Source organism: Mytilus edulis, chromosome 8, assembly GCF_963676685.1.
Source record: "Mytilus edulis chromosome 8, xbMytEdul2.2, whole genome shotgun sequence".
In the NCBI taxonomy this organism is placed as follows: domain Eukaryota; kingdom Metazoa; phylum Mollusca; class Bivalvia; order Mytilida; family Mytilidae; genus Mytilus; species Mytilus edulis.
In genome coordinates, this window is record NC_092351.1 from 5,512,295 (window position 1) to 5,531,392 (window position 19,098).

Sequence of the window (19,098 nt, forward strand, 5' to 3'; positions counted from 1 at the left end):
ATTGTTTATTCCACGGGAAGTCAGTTCAATGCAATGGGCTACCATGTCTAATCTCTGTCTTAAGATTGTTCATTCCACGGGAAGTCAGTTCAATGCAATGGGCTACCATGTCTAATCTCTGTCTTAAGATTGTTTAATCCACGGGAAGTCAGTTCAGTGCAATGGGCTACCATGTCTAATCTCTGTCTTAAGATTGTTTATTCCACGGGAAGTCAGTTCAATGCAATGGGCTACCATGTCTAATCTCTGTCTTAAGATTGTTTATTCCACGGGAAGTTGGTTCAATGCAATGGGCTACCATGTCTAATCTCTGTCTTAAGATTGTTTATTCCACGGGAAGTCAGTTCAATGTAATGGGCTACCATGTCTTATCTTTGTCTTAAGATTGTTTATTCCACGAGAAGTTAGTTCAATGCAATGGGCTACCATGTCTAATCTCAGTCTTAAGATTGTTTATTCCACGAGAAGTCAGTTCAATGCAATGGGCTACCATGTCTAATCTCTGTCTTAAGATTGTTTATTCCACGAGAAGTCAGTTCAATGCAATGGGCTACCATGTCTAATCTCTGTCTTAAGATTGTTTAATCCACGAAAATTCAGTTCAATGCAATGGGCTACCATGTCTAATCTCTGTCTTAAGATTGTTTATTCCACGGGAAGTCAGTTCAATGCAATGGGCTACCATGTCTAATCTCTGTCTTAAGATTGTTTATTCCACGAGAAGTTAGTTCAATGCAATGGGCTACCATGTCTAATCTCTGTCTTAAGAATTTTTATTCCACGAGAAGTCAGTTCAATGCAATTGGCTACCATGTCTAATCTCTGTCTTAAGATTGTTTATTCCACGGGAAGTCAGTTCAATGCAATGGGCTACCATGACTAATCTCTGTCTTAAGATTGTTTATTCCACGATAAGTCAGTTCAATGCAATGGGCTACCATGTTTAATCTCTGTCTTAAGATTGTTTATTCCACGGGAAGTCAGTTCAATGCAATGTGCTACCATGTCTAATATCTGTCTTAAGATTGTTTATTCCACGAGAAGTTAGTTCAATGCAATGGGCTATCATGTCTAATCTCTGTCTTAAGATTGTTTATTCCACGGGAAGTCAGTTCAATGCAATGGGCTAAAATGTCTAATCTCTGTCTTAAGATTGTTTATTCCACGGGAAGTCAGTTCAGTGCAATGGGCTACCATGTCTAATCTCTGTCTTAAGATTGTTTATTCCACGGGAAGTCAGTTCAATGCAATGGGCTACCATGTCTAATCTCTGTCTTAAGATTTATTATTCCACGGGAAGTTGGTTCAATGCAATGGGCTACCATGTCTAATCTCTGTCTTAAGATTGTTTATTCCACGGGAAGTCAGTTCAATGTAATGGGCTACCATGTCTAATCTTTGTCTTAAGATTGTTTATTCCACGAGAAGTTAGTTCAATGCAATGGGCTACCATGTCTAATCTCAGTCTTAAGATTGTTTATTCCACGGGAAGTCAGTTCAATGTAATAGGCTACCATGTCTAATCTTTGTCTTAAGATTGTTTATTCCACGAGAAGTTAGTTCAATGCAATGGGCTACCATGTCTAATCTCAGTCTTAAGATTGTTTATTCCACGGGAAGTCAGTTCAATGCAATGGGCTACCATGTCTAATCTCTGTCTTAAGATTTTTTATTCCACGAGAAGTCAGTTCAATGCAATGGGCTACCATGTCTAATCTCTGTCTTAAGGTTGTTATTACATGAAAGACCATGTAAGACAATGATACTTAATTACCGTTATAATAACGTCATACACATTTCTTACAAACAATAAAAAGAATAATCAATACCATATCATGAAGTTGTATAAAAGAGGGACGAAAGATCACAGAGGGATAGTCAAACTCATAGATCGAAAGTAAACTGACAATGCATTTGCTAACAAAGAAAACACAAACAGACAAATAATACACAAGGCACTACATATAAAACTAAAGACTTAGCAACACGAACCCCACCAAAAACTAGGTGTGGGAGGGATCTCAGGTGCTACGGAAGGGTAAATTGGGCGCAGTGAAATAACTCACACATTTGCCACATCAACAGACACAATGAATTAGGCGTTCGACGTTCTATTGCATGTTTAAAAATCAAAAATGTAAATGAAAAAGTGTTTATTTCTTAGTTCAAATTATATTTTGTTAAGATATGTTAACTTACGGAAATCAATAAAACGGTCATGTAATCGATATTTGATTTTATTGTCTTGGTGTATGTATTTTTGCTTTGAAAGTAAGGAAAATGTTTATGTATTTGACAGTACTGAACCTAGTGAACTTCACCAGTACAGTTCGAGTTCATTATGATTTCAGACAAAGTACACCAAGGGAGTTACTGAGACAGGTGATGGACACGTTATCACTAGTTGGAACCGTTATTAGGTGCATCGTCAATGCATCGTGTATTAACTCAAAAATTACATAACAAATACAAATTCTAAAAATAAAGAAATCCTTTTATTTTCAGGAAAACTGCAGTTTTCCATTTACACTAATTCTTTCTATTCAGTACATGTACTCTATTTTATCAGATGTTTTATTTAAAGTTGTAAAACTTCAGTTTTTTTAAATCAGACATAACAATTTAAGCTTAATACATATCAATGATTTGTGAAACGATCTCGGAATATTATTCAGTATATAACAATGTTTACGCGTTTCTCATATGTGAATTTGTAAAAGTTTGTAACCGATTTTTGAATAGTATATTATACTATCATTGAACCAAACTTTCACAGCTACTATGCATTATTATAGTATTAATGAATGGGTGTTTTTATAATGGCCCTGTTATATGTCCAAGGTCTGTAATAATGGTCGAGGAAGTCTGTAATGGCCCGAGGCAACGCCGAGAGCTATTACAGACATCCGAGGCCATTATTACTGACCGAGGACATATAACAGGGCCATTATAAAACACCCATTTCTTAATACATTTATTAACCAACTGAACAAAAGTGTATGTGTTGCTGCTAACTTGATGCACTGTCCTACTCTTTTAATGACAGTTTAGTTTGAACAAAATAATTTGTACTTCACCATTATAAAGCTTTACATATACCAAATATCCAAGATATTAAGTTGAAAGAGATATGTGTTAAAAAGCAGGATGATCAGTGATCCCTTTATATGGTTCTTTAATGTTGGATGCTGGTTACTAAATTAAATAAAATACAAAAAAGTATTATACTCTTTACAACTTAGTTTTATTAACTTTATTAAAAACCCTAACAGGGCTTAATACAGACAAACTGGGCATTAATACAGGGCCATTACAGAAAAAACAGGGCCATTACAGAAAAACAGGGCCATTACAGAAAATATGTAATTTTTAATAAACAGTCACTTTTGGCAATAATGCACTTAGTTGGTTAATAAAATCTCCTAGATATCAATGAATTACCAACTATTTTCATTTTATTCCTTGCAGTTGACCTCTTTGAACGGTAAATGTGAACCTAGTACGCATACATGTATGCGTATCAGTTTAGATTTTGTTTTAAACTGTAAATAGTTTAGATAATGCTTTCAATGAATTATTTAAACAAAACACACTGCATAGTCAATTCGGCCAATATACGGGTGAAAGGTTGTTATGTCATGTTGGTCTTATATTTTCGGATGTTAAAATGGTTTGTTTTATATATGTTTAATTAATATTTCTGATCCTTTGTATTTCGGTAGATATTTGTAGTTTTGGTACATTTACATGGAAGTATTGAACTAAATGAACTCCTTTGAAGATTTACTTATCAAACCAATCACATCGAGGGATTCTAGATCATAGATGATAGGCACAATCAGTATCATAAAGCTACAATGATCTGACTGATATCAAGTACAAAAAGGTCATCATTGACAACAACGTATGTATACAATATCCAAAACAATGGCGGAACGTTCAACGTTCTACTCAATTAGGTGTCACGCCACCAATTAAAAGTCCCTATCTGTTCAACCAAATTTTGCAATTTTCACAGCTTTCTAAATATTTTACCTTATGTTTAACTTCATAGAAACTAGGTATATCATGAATCGTACAGGTGTCACCTTTCTGCATGCCAATTTTCAACAAACATTCAAAATCATATAAGAAAGAGGAGAGCTCCCAAAAGAAGGTACAACTAAAAATAACCCCTGGTTTTCTGGAAATCTTAAATTAGTATACCATGGAGCGCATTAATCCTCAATTTTAAATGCAAACTCCTAGACAGGTAAAATTTGCCTCAAAATGGTCTTAATATATTTCTCTTTCAACAAAAGTTTCATTTCTGCAAATTTGTTGGTTAGTTTAGGTGAACAATGACATCAAATGCACTATTTTTTGTCCGTGTAGACCTACTCCATTAACGCACTGCCACACACGTATACACATCAACATTTATCTCCACGTTCTAGACTCGGACAAGATGTATGTTTATTTCTTGTTTTCTTATGTTGTTTTTGAATATTTGGCGATTCGATAACAAAGTTTGTACTTCGAGTACTAATACTTTTTTAATGGAGGCGCGGATCCAGAACTTTTTATAAGGGGAGGGATGGTGTAGGGTGCATTGACTGACCAAAGGGGGCCTGCTCCAGTCCTGCTTTAGAGATTCCCTATGTAGTCAACCTAAATTTTCCCACAAAAGGGTGGGTCTGGGCCTCCGAAGCCCCCCTCCCTAATGGACCCGCCTATGCTAGGGCAGGAAAATGTTGAGACAGGAACTGTATTTATAAGAGTTGCAGAATTTAGCGTATGATATTTTAGGAGAGTGATACATGTAGTTGTACAAAAATAAAAGAAGGCAATAACTTAAATTCACTAATAATATGTTTGTGATATGAGTCTCGTTTTTGCATTGAATATTCTTTCATTCAAAAGAAATTTGAAAGCATCCTTTTAATTAATTGTGTGTGTCGACTTGAATTAAAAGACATATAAGAATTAGATTGGATACGACTGCCAAAGAGACAACTATCTATAAAGACCATCGATCAAAGATGTGAACTATTGAACTATTAAAATGACGTATGAATAGATTTGATTTTATACTAATGAACTTTTCATATCTTTATTGATAGAAAAATATAATAAAATGTTCTGTATATGACGACTTAACTATAAATCAATGATACCGATGTTGCTATTTTAGAAAGTTTAAGAGATATTTTTGTATTAAATCATTTTGAAGTTTATTATTAGAAATCAGAATATTAATAATTCATTTATCCCATAGCAGAAATCAATATTAGTGTTTTCATTTACATATTATGTATGTGGTTGAATAAAAAGACAGCAGACTAAGGAATTCGTACATTTCTTATAGTCTGAATTATATTTTTTTTTACAAAATATAAAAAAATTAAAACTCAACTTATTTGTTTTTGTTCCCCTCCGTGTAATTACAGAAACCACCTATCAAAACAGTATGGATTTTACACATTTAAAATTGAGAAAACCCGACCAAAAGGCCAAAGGCTACCAACTGGTCATCAATACAGCGATAAACTCCCGCACTCTGAGGCGAGCTTCAGCTGCCCTCTAAACAAACATGTGTACTAGTACAGTGAAAATGAACATCCCGCTTACATGTTTAACCCCGCTACATTCTTTATGTGTGTTCAATGTGCCTGTCTCAAGTTAGGAGCCTGTAATTCAGAGGTTGTCGTTTGTTTATGTGTTACATATTTGTTTTTCTTTCATTTTTTTGTACATAAATTAGGCCGTTAAATTTCTCGTTTGAATTGTCATTTCGGGGCCATTTATAACTGACTATGCGGAATTGGCTAAGCTCATTGTTGAAGGCTGTACGATGGCTCATAGTTGTTAATATCTGTGTCATTTGGTCTCTTGTGGAGAGTTGTCTCATTGGGAATCATACTTATTTTTTATATTTACTAATTATAAATATATTCACAAAAGTTTAAATTATTCAGTGAGAGAACATGATCTTTATTGCGGAAAGTAAAGTTAAAACACAATGCTAGGCTTTTTTTAAAATCCTAAGATGCTCACGTACAAATCAATGCTCAAATGAATAAAGGAACAAGACGACAGGAAGGAAGCCTTAATCATGCATTTACACATCTAAACTTCAGCTGGGAATATACAAGTGATGTTTTAATACACTGTTGAAAAAGAAATCATTATAATTAGTAGCACTTTTACTGTCCGATTTTATCTATTGAAGTTAAGTTAGATTGTCTTGTTATTTTGTAAAACACTGAATAACTGTGAAAATTTTGCATCGGAAATGCAGCGATTGTTTTTGTTTTAGAGATTATTAATTTTCTTCAAGTTTTGTTACCACACATATCCTTCCTTTTTCAGATGTGATCTATTGTATATAGCTCTTGATATCAAAATCAACTTGGTTAAACTTTGGTTTCTACAAAATGGTCAAACCTTTCTGATATCGTTTTATACATTTTTTCATTTCACACCCTTTGCCTTTTTTTCTTTTAAAATTTGTTCAGGTATGCTCAGCTCAATAGTTAATTCTTTGGTAAAAAACTTAATATTCTGGGGCCGGTTTCACGAAGCTATCCTAAGACATGTCTTAGGACATGTCTTATGATCCTCTTATGACTATCCTAGGACATATCTCAGACCTCGTCTCGAAGCTGTCTTAGGATCATCTTAGCTAAGACATCCTAAACCTGTCGCAAGTTCTTTAAATTTTCAAATATAAATATGATCTACGGGAAAAATCATGTATATGTAGTATGTCTTACCATAAATTATTCTAAACGTATTGATTATTATAATGACATAATTTGCAAAATAGATATTAAAAAATAAAAGTAATTTATATATAAATTGTCTTTAAACAATACATCAATATAAATATGAAATTTTCAATGCAAAATTAAGAAAAAAGAATATAAAATTATGACATTGTTTTGGCACAAATGAGTTGAATTCAATTTCGACTTTATTGGTTATAAAAGGTCAAGAGATAAAATCGTGCAATTTTTAAATCAATACATCGAATTTTCATTGTTGACAAATCCCGATAATCCGTCAATGTATATATGTTTTAAGCAGGCACAGGAGAATAGATAATTAGATAATAATAAGATTTTTTTTTTCAAAATTAAGTGCCAGTCTTTGTAAAAATCAGGCAATTTAGGTAAAAATTAAAACATGATAAGAAAAAACCCACCGAGCTAATCATGCTATTTAATACTAACCATCATCCTGAGTTAAAAAGTATTAGTCTTTCGTTTGTGTGTGTCTGGTAATATCAAATAACTTGGTTAGAAAATTGGTTATAATGATAGCAAATTACAGGATTATCTCCCCTTATTCGTTAATTTCTAGTGCATTTCAACCAAATTGTATCTTCTATTACCAGAGCAGAAAACAGAAATGAATGTCATTTTTGTGCATAACTACATATTATGAACTAAAATCAATGTCAAATTGAGTGGGTTTTTTTGGTCATGTTTTCACCACTGCCTGATTCTTAGGCAGACTGGCACTTAATATAAAAAATGAGTGTTATTTATATAAATAAACGTATAACTATCCTAAGACCATCATAAGACACCTCTCGCGTTGTCCTAACTTTATGACCAACTTTAAGAGATGTCCTAATTTAGGACCGCTTTGTGAAACCCACTTACATGTAGGACTAAGATATGTCGTAAGACCATCCTAAGACATGTCTTAGTCCTAAGACAGCTTCGTGAAACTGGGCCCAGGTTCCAACTCCCTAAGACAAAATTGACTGTCGGATAATTTCTTTATTCTGTGTGTGTGTGTGTCTTTGGTCATATAGTTCCTACGTGTCTATGTATCATCACATTCCTGGCTTTAACTTGTTAAAAATTATTCATTTTGGTTCATTCGTAAATACACTGGACGTTATTAAGCAACTAATAATCAATCAATCAATTAATCGTTCATTAAAACAGCAGTATATGTACGTCTGAATGTATTGACTTACTTAGTTTAGCATATTTACCTGACGATATCGGGATATAGGTATTTAGTCGGATCTTAACATGTACTTGTGATTTGTTTACAAACCGGTTTTGATAAAAATAAACAAACAAATGTCAAAATGTTCAGGACTTAATTAAATCTGTATTTGGGTAAGATGATGCAAGCATACGATTTGTATTGCGTCTTACATTTTGAGAAGTAAATAATCTTTAACTTCTTTATTAAAATATCGTGTAAAAACCTTAATTATGAGCTATGAAAGTCAAGTGGCTTGAGCATTATTATGAGTAAGTTTGAAAACATTTCAAAGAAATATTTTTTACAGTGGGTTTGCTTTCATTAGCCTTCACTATCCTATAGATTAATAACTTTTGGTTATATTTATAATTTAGAATCTTCATTGAAGATGGAGCACGAATGCACAGTTAATTAATTATATTGGTGTGCCATTTGTATGCAAGAGTGACATTCCTTTGTCTTATGTGCCGATTCGAAAAAAAGTTATGCGAATATTGTAATGTCTCCCTTTAACAGGTTCATTATTTTATAATTAAGTATAAGTTTCTGATTTAATTTTGAATAATTACAAAATGTATCAATTCAATTTATTTCAGTTTTTGTTATTGGTGTATCAAAGACATTGGTGTACGAATATAAGTTCATAAATTTGAAACGTTTAAAATGATAACATACCAATATAAAGAATCATTCATCATTTTTTTTAAAGACTATATGTAAAAGCCGCATTACTTTTCTCCCCTTCATGATAGATTGATTGGGAGATTAACCAGAGTTATCTAATACTAATCACAGAGCGGGACTAGCAAGTAGCTTATTTAACGTTAAAACAATTTTCCACTACAAACGAATGTTACTTTATACAAATATAAGGACTTTGTTAGCTAAATCTACAAATTTTATTAGATATTATGATTTATTAGTACAATAGATTAACATGCTACTTAGTTATAGCTATGACCTACGAATGTTATTAATAGAATTTTATTTACTAGAATTAATTTTCCAAATCTATATTAATAAGAGAAAGTACATTGTAATGGTCACATTTGTAATATATATGATGGCAGAAATGTACATTCCATTTTTGTATAATTATTTGTTGCTATTTTTGTTATCCTAATTCTATATTTGTCGCTCCATATGAGAGTTATTTCCCCTTATGCATCTGATATAAGTGATATGGTATTATACACACGATGATATATTATATTATTAATGTGTTTATCCCACGGATCATTGTATGAACAATAGAAGACACAATACGTACGTCAATATGACAGCAAACTAGACAATAAAGACACGTATTTACACACGCCAATAAAAATGCAAGTCAAGAAGAATTAATTTAATTTTCGAAGTTTCATTCAATAACAAATCAGACTATTAAGAGCATTTTTAACTGCATGAATAATACTTGAACTACAGACATGACAGATAAGTTTAACGTTTACCACCTTTCGGTGAACTATATCCCCGCCACATTCTGTAGGTGTATGCAATGTGCCTGTCTCAAGTCAGGAGCCTGTAATTAAGTGGTTGTCGTTTGATTATGTGTTACACATTTGTTTTTCGTTCATTTTTTTTAACATGAATAAGGCCGTTAGTTTTCTTGTTTGAATTGTTTTACATTGTCGTTTCGAGGCCATTTATAGCTGACTATGCGGTATGGGCTTTGCTCATTGTTGAATGCCGTACGATGACCTATAGTTGTTAATTTCTGTGTCATTTTGGTCTCTTGTGGAGAGTTGTCTCATTGGCAATCATCCCATATCTTCTTTTTTTTATAAATGTATAAGATTCACGCTATACCAGATATATTGATGGCGTCCTATCACCAAAATTTGCTCCTTTGGGATTAATACGTATACGCACCCTATATATCCCATGCATATGATTCTCAGAATACTACAGAATCAAGAAAACGTGTCCATGACAAACGTAACTACTTCATCTTTGCCTTTTGCTTATGATTCAATGTGTCGATGTGGGTCAGGCATTTGGATTCTCCCTTTTATTCAAACGAAATAAATACCATATTTATTTAAGTTTCAGATGGTTTCACAAAAGTTACAAATTAAGATTTTAGGGAATGATACTATTTCATATAGCTAAAAAAAATTCAAACTACTGTTAAGTTAAATAGTTGACACATTTAGTTGTGTTATTTTGTTTAAGGGTCAACTGATCGAAGTGGAGAAAATACAGGCTAAATATTAGTTGGGCGTTATTTCGAATTCAATTACTGTACATCTTGTATGTCGTAAGAACTCCTTTGACTGCACCTGAAAATCGGAAATATATAAATATGCTTCCTGTTAAACAATCAATTAAAAGATTGAAAAATATGTCTATAAATAAACTCGTAAAAAATACCAGTATTCAAATTTAGACGCGCGTTTCGTCTACTGAAGACTCACCAAAGACGCTCGAATAAAAAAATGTTAAAAAGCCCAAAGAAAGTACGAAGTTGAAGAGAATTGAGAATAAAAAAATCCTGAAAGTCTTGCCAAATCGGCTAAGGTAATCTGAATTTAGTATCATAGCATGTATGTAAAAACAGGCGAACATGTGCGTTTTGGTTTATACGCACAACAAAGTGCAGAGAGCTTTAAATCTGAATTCGCGTAACGACAATAAATCGACGGCGCCTTCATCCCATTGTATAAAAGCCGGTATTGGTACAAATGTATCTACGACGTACCCATATAAATACTGATACAGATACTCTTAATTGCGGTATCTCGCAGATCCGTCCGCTGAATTTTTAAAAGATTTCACACCAAGCCTAAATAAGTAAGAGCTGTATTTTGTTTCTGTCAACATGTGCTGGCGTTTTTTCTTCAGATTGTATACGTTTTATATCAAAAGCCTATCTTTGAGTTTCAAATGGTGAAGTTGAAATCATCCCTTCGTAAATTTTATGGAATCCATCACGAGTTGGTTGACCGTTATGGAATAACCGTTTCACAAATGATATCGGATATGTTCGTTACGTCGTAATCCCTCCCCTTTCATGAATGTGACCTACCGAATTAGACTATTTACCAGATTTGTTATAATATGAGCATCACAACGGGTGCCACATGTGGAGCAGGATCTGCTTACCCTTCTGGAGCACCTGAGATCACCCCTAGTTTTTCGTGGGGTTCGAGTTGCTTATTCTTTAGTTTTCTATGTTGTGTCTTGTGTACTATAATTGTCATGACGTTGTCAGTTTATTTTCGATTTATGAGTTTAACTGTCCCTCTGACCTCTTTCGTCCCTCTTTTGAAATGAAATGATATGAATAGAATTACAGCATTACCATCAGTATTATCTGCATTATTTAAACAGAAAAGATATATTGACATTGTATATAAATTTTAAAAATGAACTAGAGAATTTACAATGACTTTTTATGTCTTGCATGTTTTGAGAAGACCCAAAGAATGTTTTTCTTTGATCGTGACCGGTCGTTCATACGTAGCTTCAGAATAAATGGACTCTGGTGTATAGTTGTCTCATTAGCAATCATACCATATCTCCTTAATATTTTTATACTTCAGTATTTATGAACTTCAAATAAACTAATATGATATTGTCTATTTCCGGTAATTTACAAAGAGAAACACAAAACCTTTTAATCACGAACCGAATGGGCGAAGAAAAGATTTAAATTTCAATATTATAGAGTTTATGTCTAAAGATATCAAGTAATATCACTGTTTAGTCGACCGATGATAACTATTAGTTACTATGAAGGTAAATGAAGATACAAAAAAAAACACAAACTAGAAAAATAAATCAAGAGTTTTACTATATTTTCAGTCAGTATTTGTTTTACTAAACTTTTTTAGTTGTATAACCATTATAGGTCAAGGTACGGCCTTCAATACAGAGCCTTGGCTCACACCGAACAGCAAGCTATAGAGGGCCCCAAAATTACTAATGTAAAACCATTCAATTTTTTTTTTTTTTTTTTAATTTTTTTTTTATATATATAAATACAGTTTTGAAGAAGGACCTTCGTTACATAACGAATTAGACTCATCATTAGTATTACATTTTATAATAGCTAGCTTAGACTTCAAATAAGACGACAAGTGTATACTATGTACTTTTATATCAGGCTTAATGTACGTATCATCAGTGGTATATCTAATTTAACTCATGGTCTTATAAATTACTCGTATCATATTGCTGAAGTCCTTTGATGTTTGTGGGATCTAAAATTCTTGTACAAACAAGAGTAAGGGAAGTTTCAAGGGCTGGAGCCTTTTCATTTTTATTTGCTGTCTACATTTGGCATAACTCAAGGTCTTATGATAGTTCGTATTGGTGTTTGTGATAATTTGTATTGCTGATCGAAGCCTATTCCGTGTCCTCTACTGCATACTAGATTCGGTATAACTTAGGGTTTTTATCAGGGTTTGTATCGCCTAAGCCTATACAGTTTTGTCTGCTGTCTACTTTTGGTAAAACTTAAAATAAGACTTACTGAATCATTCTCTCTTTTTTTCTCTGCTGTCTACATTCTGATTATCTCTGTATTTTATGAGACTATGTATTGTCTTCTGGGGGATAAAAAACTTTGCATTTCTGAAGCTTTTTGTATAGTCTGTTATCTACATTCATCTCTACAATTATTTTTGTCCTTGCATATTGATCATGTATCTCTAAATAGATACGATATTCCAGGACTAGCATTTTTCATCATAATTTTTTTGATGGAGGGTTTCTGCTCACGATGAAGCTATGAAATCAAGAGTTCCTAGTGGTGAAGTTGAAATTATCACTTGGTAAATTTTACTGTCGCCATCACGGGTTGGTTGACCGTTATGGAATATCTTATTCACAGATGACGACGGATATATATGTTCTATTTGTCGTATTACTAACCTTCCTTTCCTCTTTCACCCAAATGTGATCTACAGAAATAATTATTACAAGGTTTGAACTTACATGAGCAACGCAAAGGGCAACACATGTGGAGCAAGATATGCGTACCCATCCAGAGCATCTGAGGACATCCCCAGTCTTTTGATGTTGTTTGTCTTCGTCTTTTGTTTCCTTTGTGTGTATATGTTGCGCTTTTTATACCTTTATTTGTCTTTTGGTATTTTTCATTTTTTTTTGCCCTGGTGTAGTAATTTTATTTTCGACGTATGTGTTTTCATGTCCCTTTGGTATCTTTCGCCACTCTGTTGTTGTCTTTATGTGTTTTCATGTCCCTTTGGTATCTTTCGCCACTCTTTTGTATGTGTTTTCACGTCCCTTTGGTATCTTTCGCCACTCTTTTGTTGTCTTTATTTTGTTTGCATTGATATCGTATTGGTTTCAAACCATGTTTTATTTGGATTTATATTTTCCGCTAAAACAAATTCTTTTTATCATTGTGATACAGTGAATGGACATGAATCATCTGCTCTCTTGCTGGCTGGGTATACACATGAGAGAGTCGGTGTCACAGTGAATGGACATGAATCATCTGCTCTCTTTGCTGGCTGGGTATACACATGAAAGCAAACCAGTCGGTGTCACAGTGAATGGACCTAAAGCATCTGCTCTCTTGCTGGCTGGGTATACACATGAAAGCAAACCAGTCGGTGTCACAGTGAATGGACATAAAGCATCTGCTCTCTTGCTGGCTGGGTATACACATGAAAGCAAACCAGTCGGTGTCACAGTGAATGGACATAAAGCATCTGCTCTCTTGCTGGCTGGGTATACACATGAAAGCAAACCAGTCGGTGTCACAGTGAATGGACATAAAGCATCTGCTCTCTTGCTGGCTGGGTATACACATGAGAGCAAACCAGTCGGTGTCACAGTGAATGGACATGAAGCATCTGCTCTCTTGCTGGCTGGGTATACACATGAAAGCAAACCAGTCGGTGTCACAGTGAATGGACATAAAGCATCTGCTCTCTTGCTGGCTGGGTATACACATGAGAGCAAACCAGTCGGTGTCACAGTGAATGGACATGAAGTATCAGATTTTAACTTTTGATCATTATATATGAATTTCTTCCGCGTTCTGATTTTCTTTTTATCAGAAAAAAAAATTCTTGCGTTTTACATGTGTTTTGTTAACATATCGCAGTGTATTCACTACACAAATACTATACGTCTGAATACAATATTTAACCAGATGAAGAGTACATGACCCACAAATTATTTAACCTACAATTAAACCACAGTCACTATTAGTCGAGTTTGCTGTTTCAGAAAAAACTGATTTAGGGAAGTTTTAACAATTCTTAAGAAAGATATTATCATCATCCGGGTTTTCAGAAGACATTTAACTAAAACAATATAATATTACCGTGTACTTATGACAGTCATGTCTTTTGAAGGTCAAACTGTAATGCTTCCCTATCGTTTACGTGCTAGATAAACTTAAAATAAATAAAACAAAATGTCACGTTTTTGTTGTTGCTCGACTGTACTTTTTATTTTTTGGTTATATTTTAACAATAATATATCCTATAATGATTGAATGCTACTCATAGTTACTCAACAATATAGTGACCAATAAATACTTATAGTTACTCAACAATATAGCATCTTATGACTGATATGTTACTCGGTTACTCAACAGTGTAACTTGTTTTGACTGATATGCTAATTTCTACTAACATGCATTACTCAACAATACAGGATCTTTTCACTGATATGTTACTCACATTTATTCAACAGTATAGCTTATTTTGGCTGATATATTACCCACCGCTACTCAACAGTATAACATCTAATGATTGAATGTTACTTAGAGTTACTCAACAGTATAGCATCTTATGATTGAATGTGACTTAGAGTTACTCAACAGTATAACATCTTATGATTGAATGTTACTTAGAGTAACTCAACAGTATAGCATCTTATAACTGATATGTTACCCATAATTTCCCAACAAAATAACATCTTATGGCTGATATCTTACTCAATTACTGAACAATATCACATCTTTTGACTGAACTGTTATTCATGGTTAGTTAACAAAAAGGTATCTTATGTTTGATATGTTACTAGGTTACTCAACACTATACTCTTCTTTTGACTGATATGCTAATTTCTACTCACAGTTACTCAAAAGTTAGCATCTTATATTAACTGATATGTTACTTATAGTAACTCAACATAAACATGTATGCATGTTATGGCTGATATGCTTCTCGATTGCCTAACATTATAACATCTTATGACTGATATTTTACTCATAGTAACTCACCAATACACCATCTTATTTCTGATATGTTACTCAATGTTACTCAACAAAATCGCATCTTACGACTGATGTGTTACTCACAGTAACTCAACAAAATCGCATCTTACGACTGATGTGTTACTCACAGTAACTCAACAATATAGTATCTTACGACTGATGTGTAACTCACAGTAACTCAATAATATAGTATCTTACGACTGATGTGTTACTCACAGTGACTCAACAATATAGTATCTTACGACTGATGTGTTACTCACAGTAACTCAACAATATAGTATCTTACGACTGATAAGTTATTCACAATAACTCAATAATATAGTATCTTACGACTGATGTGTTACTCACAGTAACTCAATAATATAGTATCTTACGACTGATGTGTTACTCACAGTAACTCAACAATATAGTATCTTACGACTGATGTGTTACTCACAGTAACTCAATTATATAGTATCTTACGACTGATGTGTTACTCACAGTAACTCAACAATATAGTATCTTACGACTGATGTGTTATTCACAATAACTCAATAATATAGTATCTTACGACTGATGTGTTACTCACAGTAACTCAATAATATAGTATCTTACGACTGATGTGTTACTCACAGTAACTCAACAATATAGTATCTTACGACTGATGTGTTACTCACAGTAACTCAATTATATAGTATCTTACGACTGATGTGTTACTCACAGTAACTCAACAATATAGTATCTTACGACTGATGTGTTACTCACAGTAACTCAACAATATAGTATCTTACGACTGATGTGTTACTCACAGTAACTCAACACTATAGCATCTAATGATTGAATTTTACTCTTGTTTACTCAAAAATGTAGCACCTTATGACTGATATGGTACCCCTAGTTGCTCATCAATACAGCATTTTATGACTGATGTATTACTCATAGTTACTCAACAACATAGAATATTACTCACAGTTACTCAACAATGTAGCATCTCCTGACTGATATGTTACTCACAGTAACCAAACAATATTCCATCTTATGACAAATTTGATACAGACGATAACATAACATAACTCATTAAATATTCCTACAATGATCAAATTGAGTCTATGTCTTGATAGCCTATTTTGTAATTGATTCCTGTTTTTGAAAGGTTGACGCTGGGTTTATGCATTAATTTTAAGATAAATATACACGTGAAAACCTTTTGTTATTCTTAAAACTTTATTTAACATAATGATATAATGATAAATAAATTTCTCTTTTAATTTAAAAGGCAGATATTGGGTAAAAATCAACGAAATAGTACCCAAACCTCCCAAATAGCCCCCCCCCCCCCCCCCCCAAAAAAAAACGCCCAGCATCACCCAACAAAAACGAAGGATTTGTTTCAATCTTAATATTCCAGATTCTTACAGTTTTCACAGGGATTGCGCGATCCTGGTTATGCGAAAACGTTAATAAACAATTGTACCTCCTTACCAGAGAATGATGATGGTTTTTGCCGTGTAATCTATTTATTTGTTCTAACTTGTTGTGATTCTATTGTAAGTCAATACCACTACACATTCAATATTATTACCCTTTAACGGGCTATATTTAATTACCTATAGAATCAGATGTTTCCATCATCAATTAAAATCAGCTGTTCCATCGATTGATCACATGATAAAGAAAGGCTTTCCTGTCCGTTATATATATATAAACCAGGTATACAAATATCCAAGGGAACATATTGATTCGGAAACATCATTTTGTAAAAAAGATAAACCACGCATTTAATACTGTATAGGTTTGATTGGGAAAGCAGCAATAAGAAGCTTGTCAATACTGAATTACGATTGGTTGATTTTAGCGTTGTATCCCAGACTACCAAGAAAATATTAGCATATTAAAGACGACCAGTTTGATGCGTTTGTTAACACACTGATCAGTTAAATTGAGATAGTTAACATAACATAAATGCTATCTAAGTAATGCGGTGTGAGGGGAAGGATTAAAAGTATTATAAGTACGGAAAACGAGGCTTGATATTTTAACGGTGAGTGTATTCCGCTAAAATACATCCGCCAAACGACGACACGCAGTAATACACAAATCAATGTAGTCAGTACATTGACGTTTATTTATATTGCTGATTTTATTGATACAGGAACATTTACTTGTGAATACGGATGATAACACACTGTTTATTTTCTCTTACAAATATGTTTTGTAAATATTGAAGAAAGGTTTATTATATTAAACTGAAGACGGATCCAATATGTCGGAAAAGGGAAGTGATTTTCCTGAGCTTGTTGAATTAAATGTTGGTGGAGTATTTTACACAACTTACCTTTCAACATTAACCAAGGAAAAAGATTCATTACTTGGACAAATGTTTAATGGCTCGTCAAAAACTAAAATTGTCAAGGACAGTAAAGGGAAATATTTTATTGACAGGGATGGAGTTCTCTTTCGGTATGTACTTGATTATTTAAGAAACCAGAAACTAACACTACCAGAAAATTTTCATGAAAAAGAAAGACTTAAACAGGAAGCCGACTACTATCAGTTACCAAGCTTAGCCAAGTCAATAACCATATCACTTCCAAAACTTGCAAGCATATCCAATCGCATTCCACCAATCGCTAATAGTAACTCACTCTCTCCTATATCGGGAGAGAGCAGGGTACCAGCATACATAACTCTGGGATACAGAGGAACTTTTGCATTTGGTCGTGACGGATTGGCTGACGTGAAATTCCGGAAGTTAAGTAGGATTATTGTTTGCGGCAAAGTTTCTGTGTGTCGAGAAGTTTTCAAAGACACTTTAAATGAATCACGTGATCCAGATCGCGGTGTCCAGGACAGATATACTGCGCGATTCTTTCTTAAGCATACATACTTGGAGCAAGCATTAGATCAACTTGCAGAAGAAGGGTTTAAATTAGTTGGATGTTGTGGATCGGGAACAAACAACGTTGGAGAGGTAAAAGCCGGAATGGATACGGAGGAGGCCCGATGGCAACACTATAACGAATTTATCTTTGAGAGATGTTAAGTTGGGCAACAATATTTGTGATGATCAACGAACCGTAACTTGGAGAAAGAAAAACGTTGATCCGTGCATATTTGTTGATCAAATGAAATATGACTAGGAAATATCCGTTGATCTGTGTATATGACTTGTGACTAGGAGAAAACCTTTGAATCGTGTGTATATGTTACTCTAAATTAATATGTTAACAGCTTCTAGTCCAGTAGTCGTTTATAGATCATTATTTTTGCAGGTGTAAAATAATTGTTATATTGTCTTTTGGTGTCTTTCATTTCAAGATACAGTAACGGTAAGCTTTTAAAGTACCATCAGCTATATATAGTAACTCTATTCATGTTATCAGAAAGTACATTTTACACAATTTACGTTATATATTAGCATACTTTATGCAATAAAATATTCACTTTTCATGCAATATTGTTTTCAAAAATATAAGACAGGTTTCTAATGAAACTCTTGTGTTTAGAATTTTCCTGCCATCATTACCATGATTACGTACCACACTTGGCGGTATAATTATTTCTGATTGAGATTCTACAATGGAACTCTCCTGTGACAGAGATAAATAAAGTCATGATTATGTATGACATATAGCTGTGACATCCGAAATCTCTATGGAGGTCTTATTTAATATAAAGGAATAATTATCAAACATAGTTAAACAAGGGATTAGTCATTTGTTCAAGCATCCAAATTTGATCAGAGATATGAATATTCATAAAGAAATCCTGCTTTTTTCTGTTTACAGCATTCAAAATGTTAGGACTGTGATGCATGCTACAAATATTTTATCATGTTTTCAACCTTAACATTAACTTCAAAAGATGTGTCATTTAATAAAGTTTGTAAATATAAATAACGAAGATGTAGTATGATTACCAAT

The 19,098-nt window shown here is 33.4% G+C and overlaps 1 protein-coding gene across 1 annotated transcript; it reads left to right on the forward strand.

Moving 5' to 3' along the window:
• The first annotated feature begins 16,826 nt into the window (after positions 1–16,826).
• On the forward strand, positions 16,827–18,625 carry LOC139484660 (BTB/POZ domain-containing protein KCTD12-like). The gene has a single exon (XM_071268512.1). It carries the CDS (start codon positions 17,439–17,441, stop codon positions 18,216–18,218), a length of 780 nt encoding a protein of 259 aa, XP_071124613.1. The 5' UTR covers positions 16,827–17,438; the 3' UTR covers positions 18,219–18,625.
• Positions 18,626–19,098: the final 473 nt, after the last annotated feature.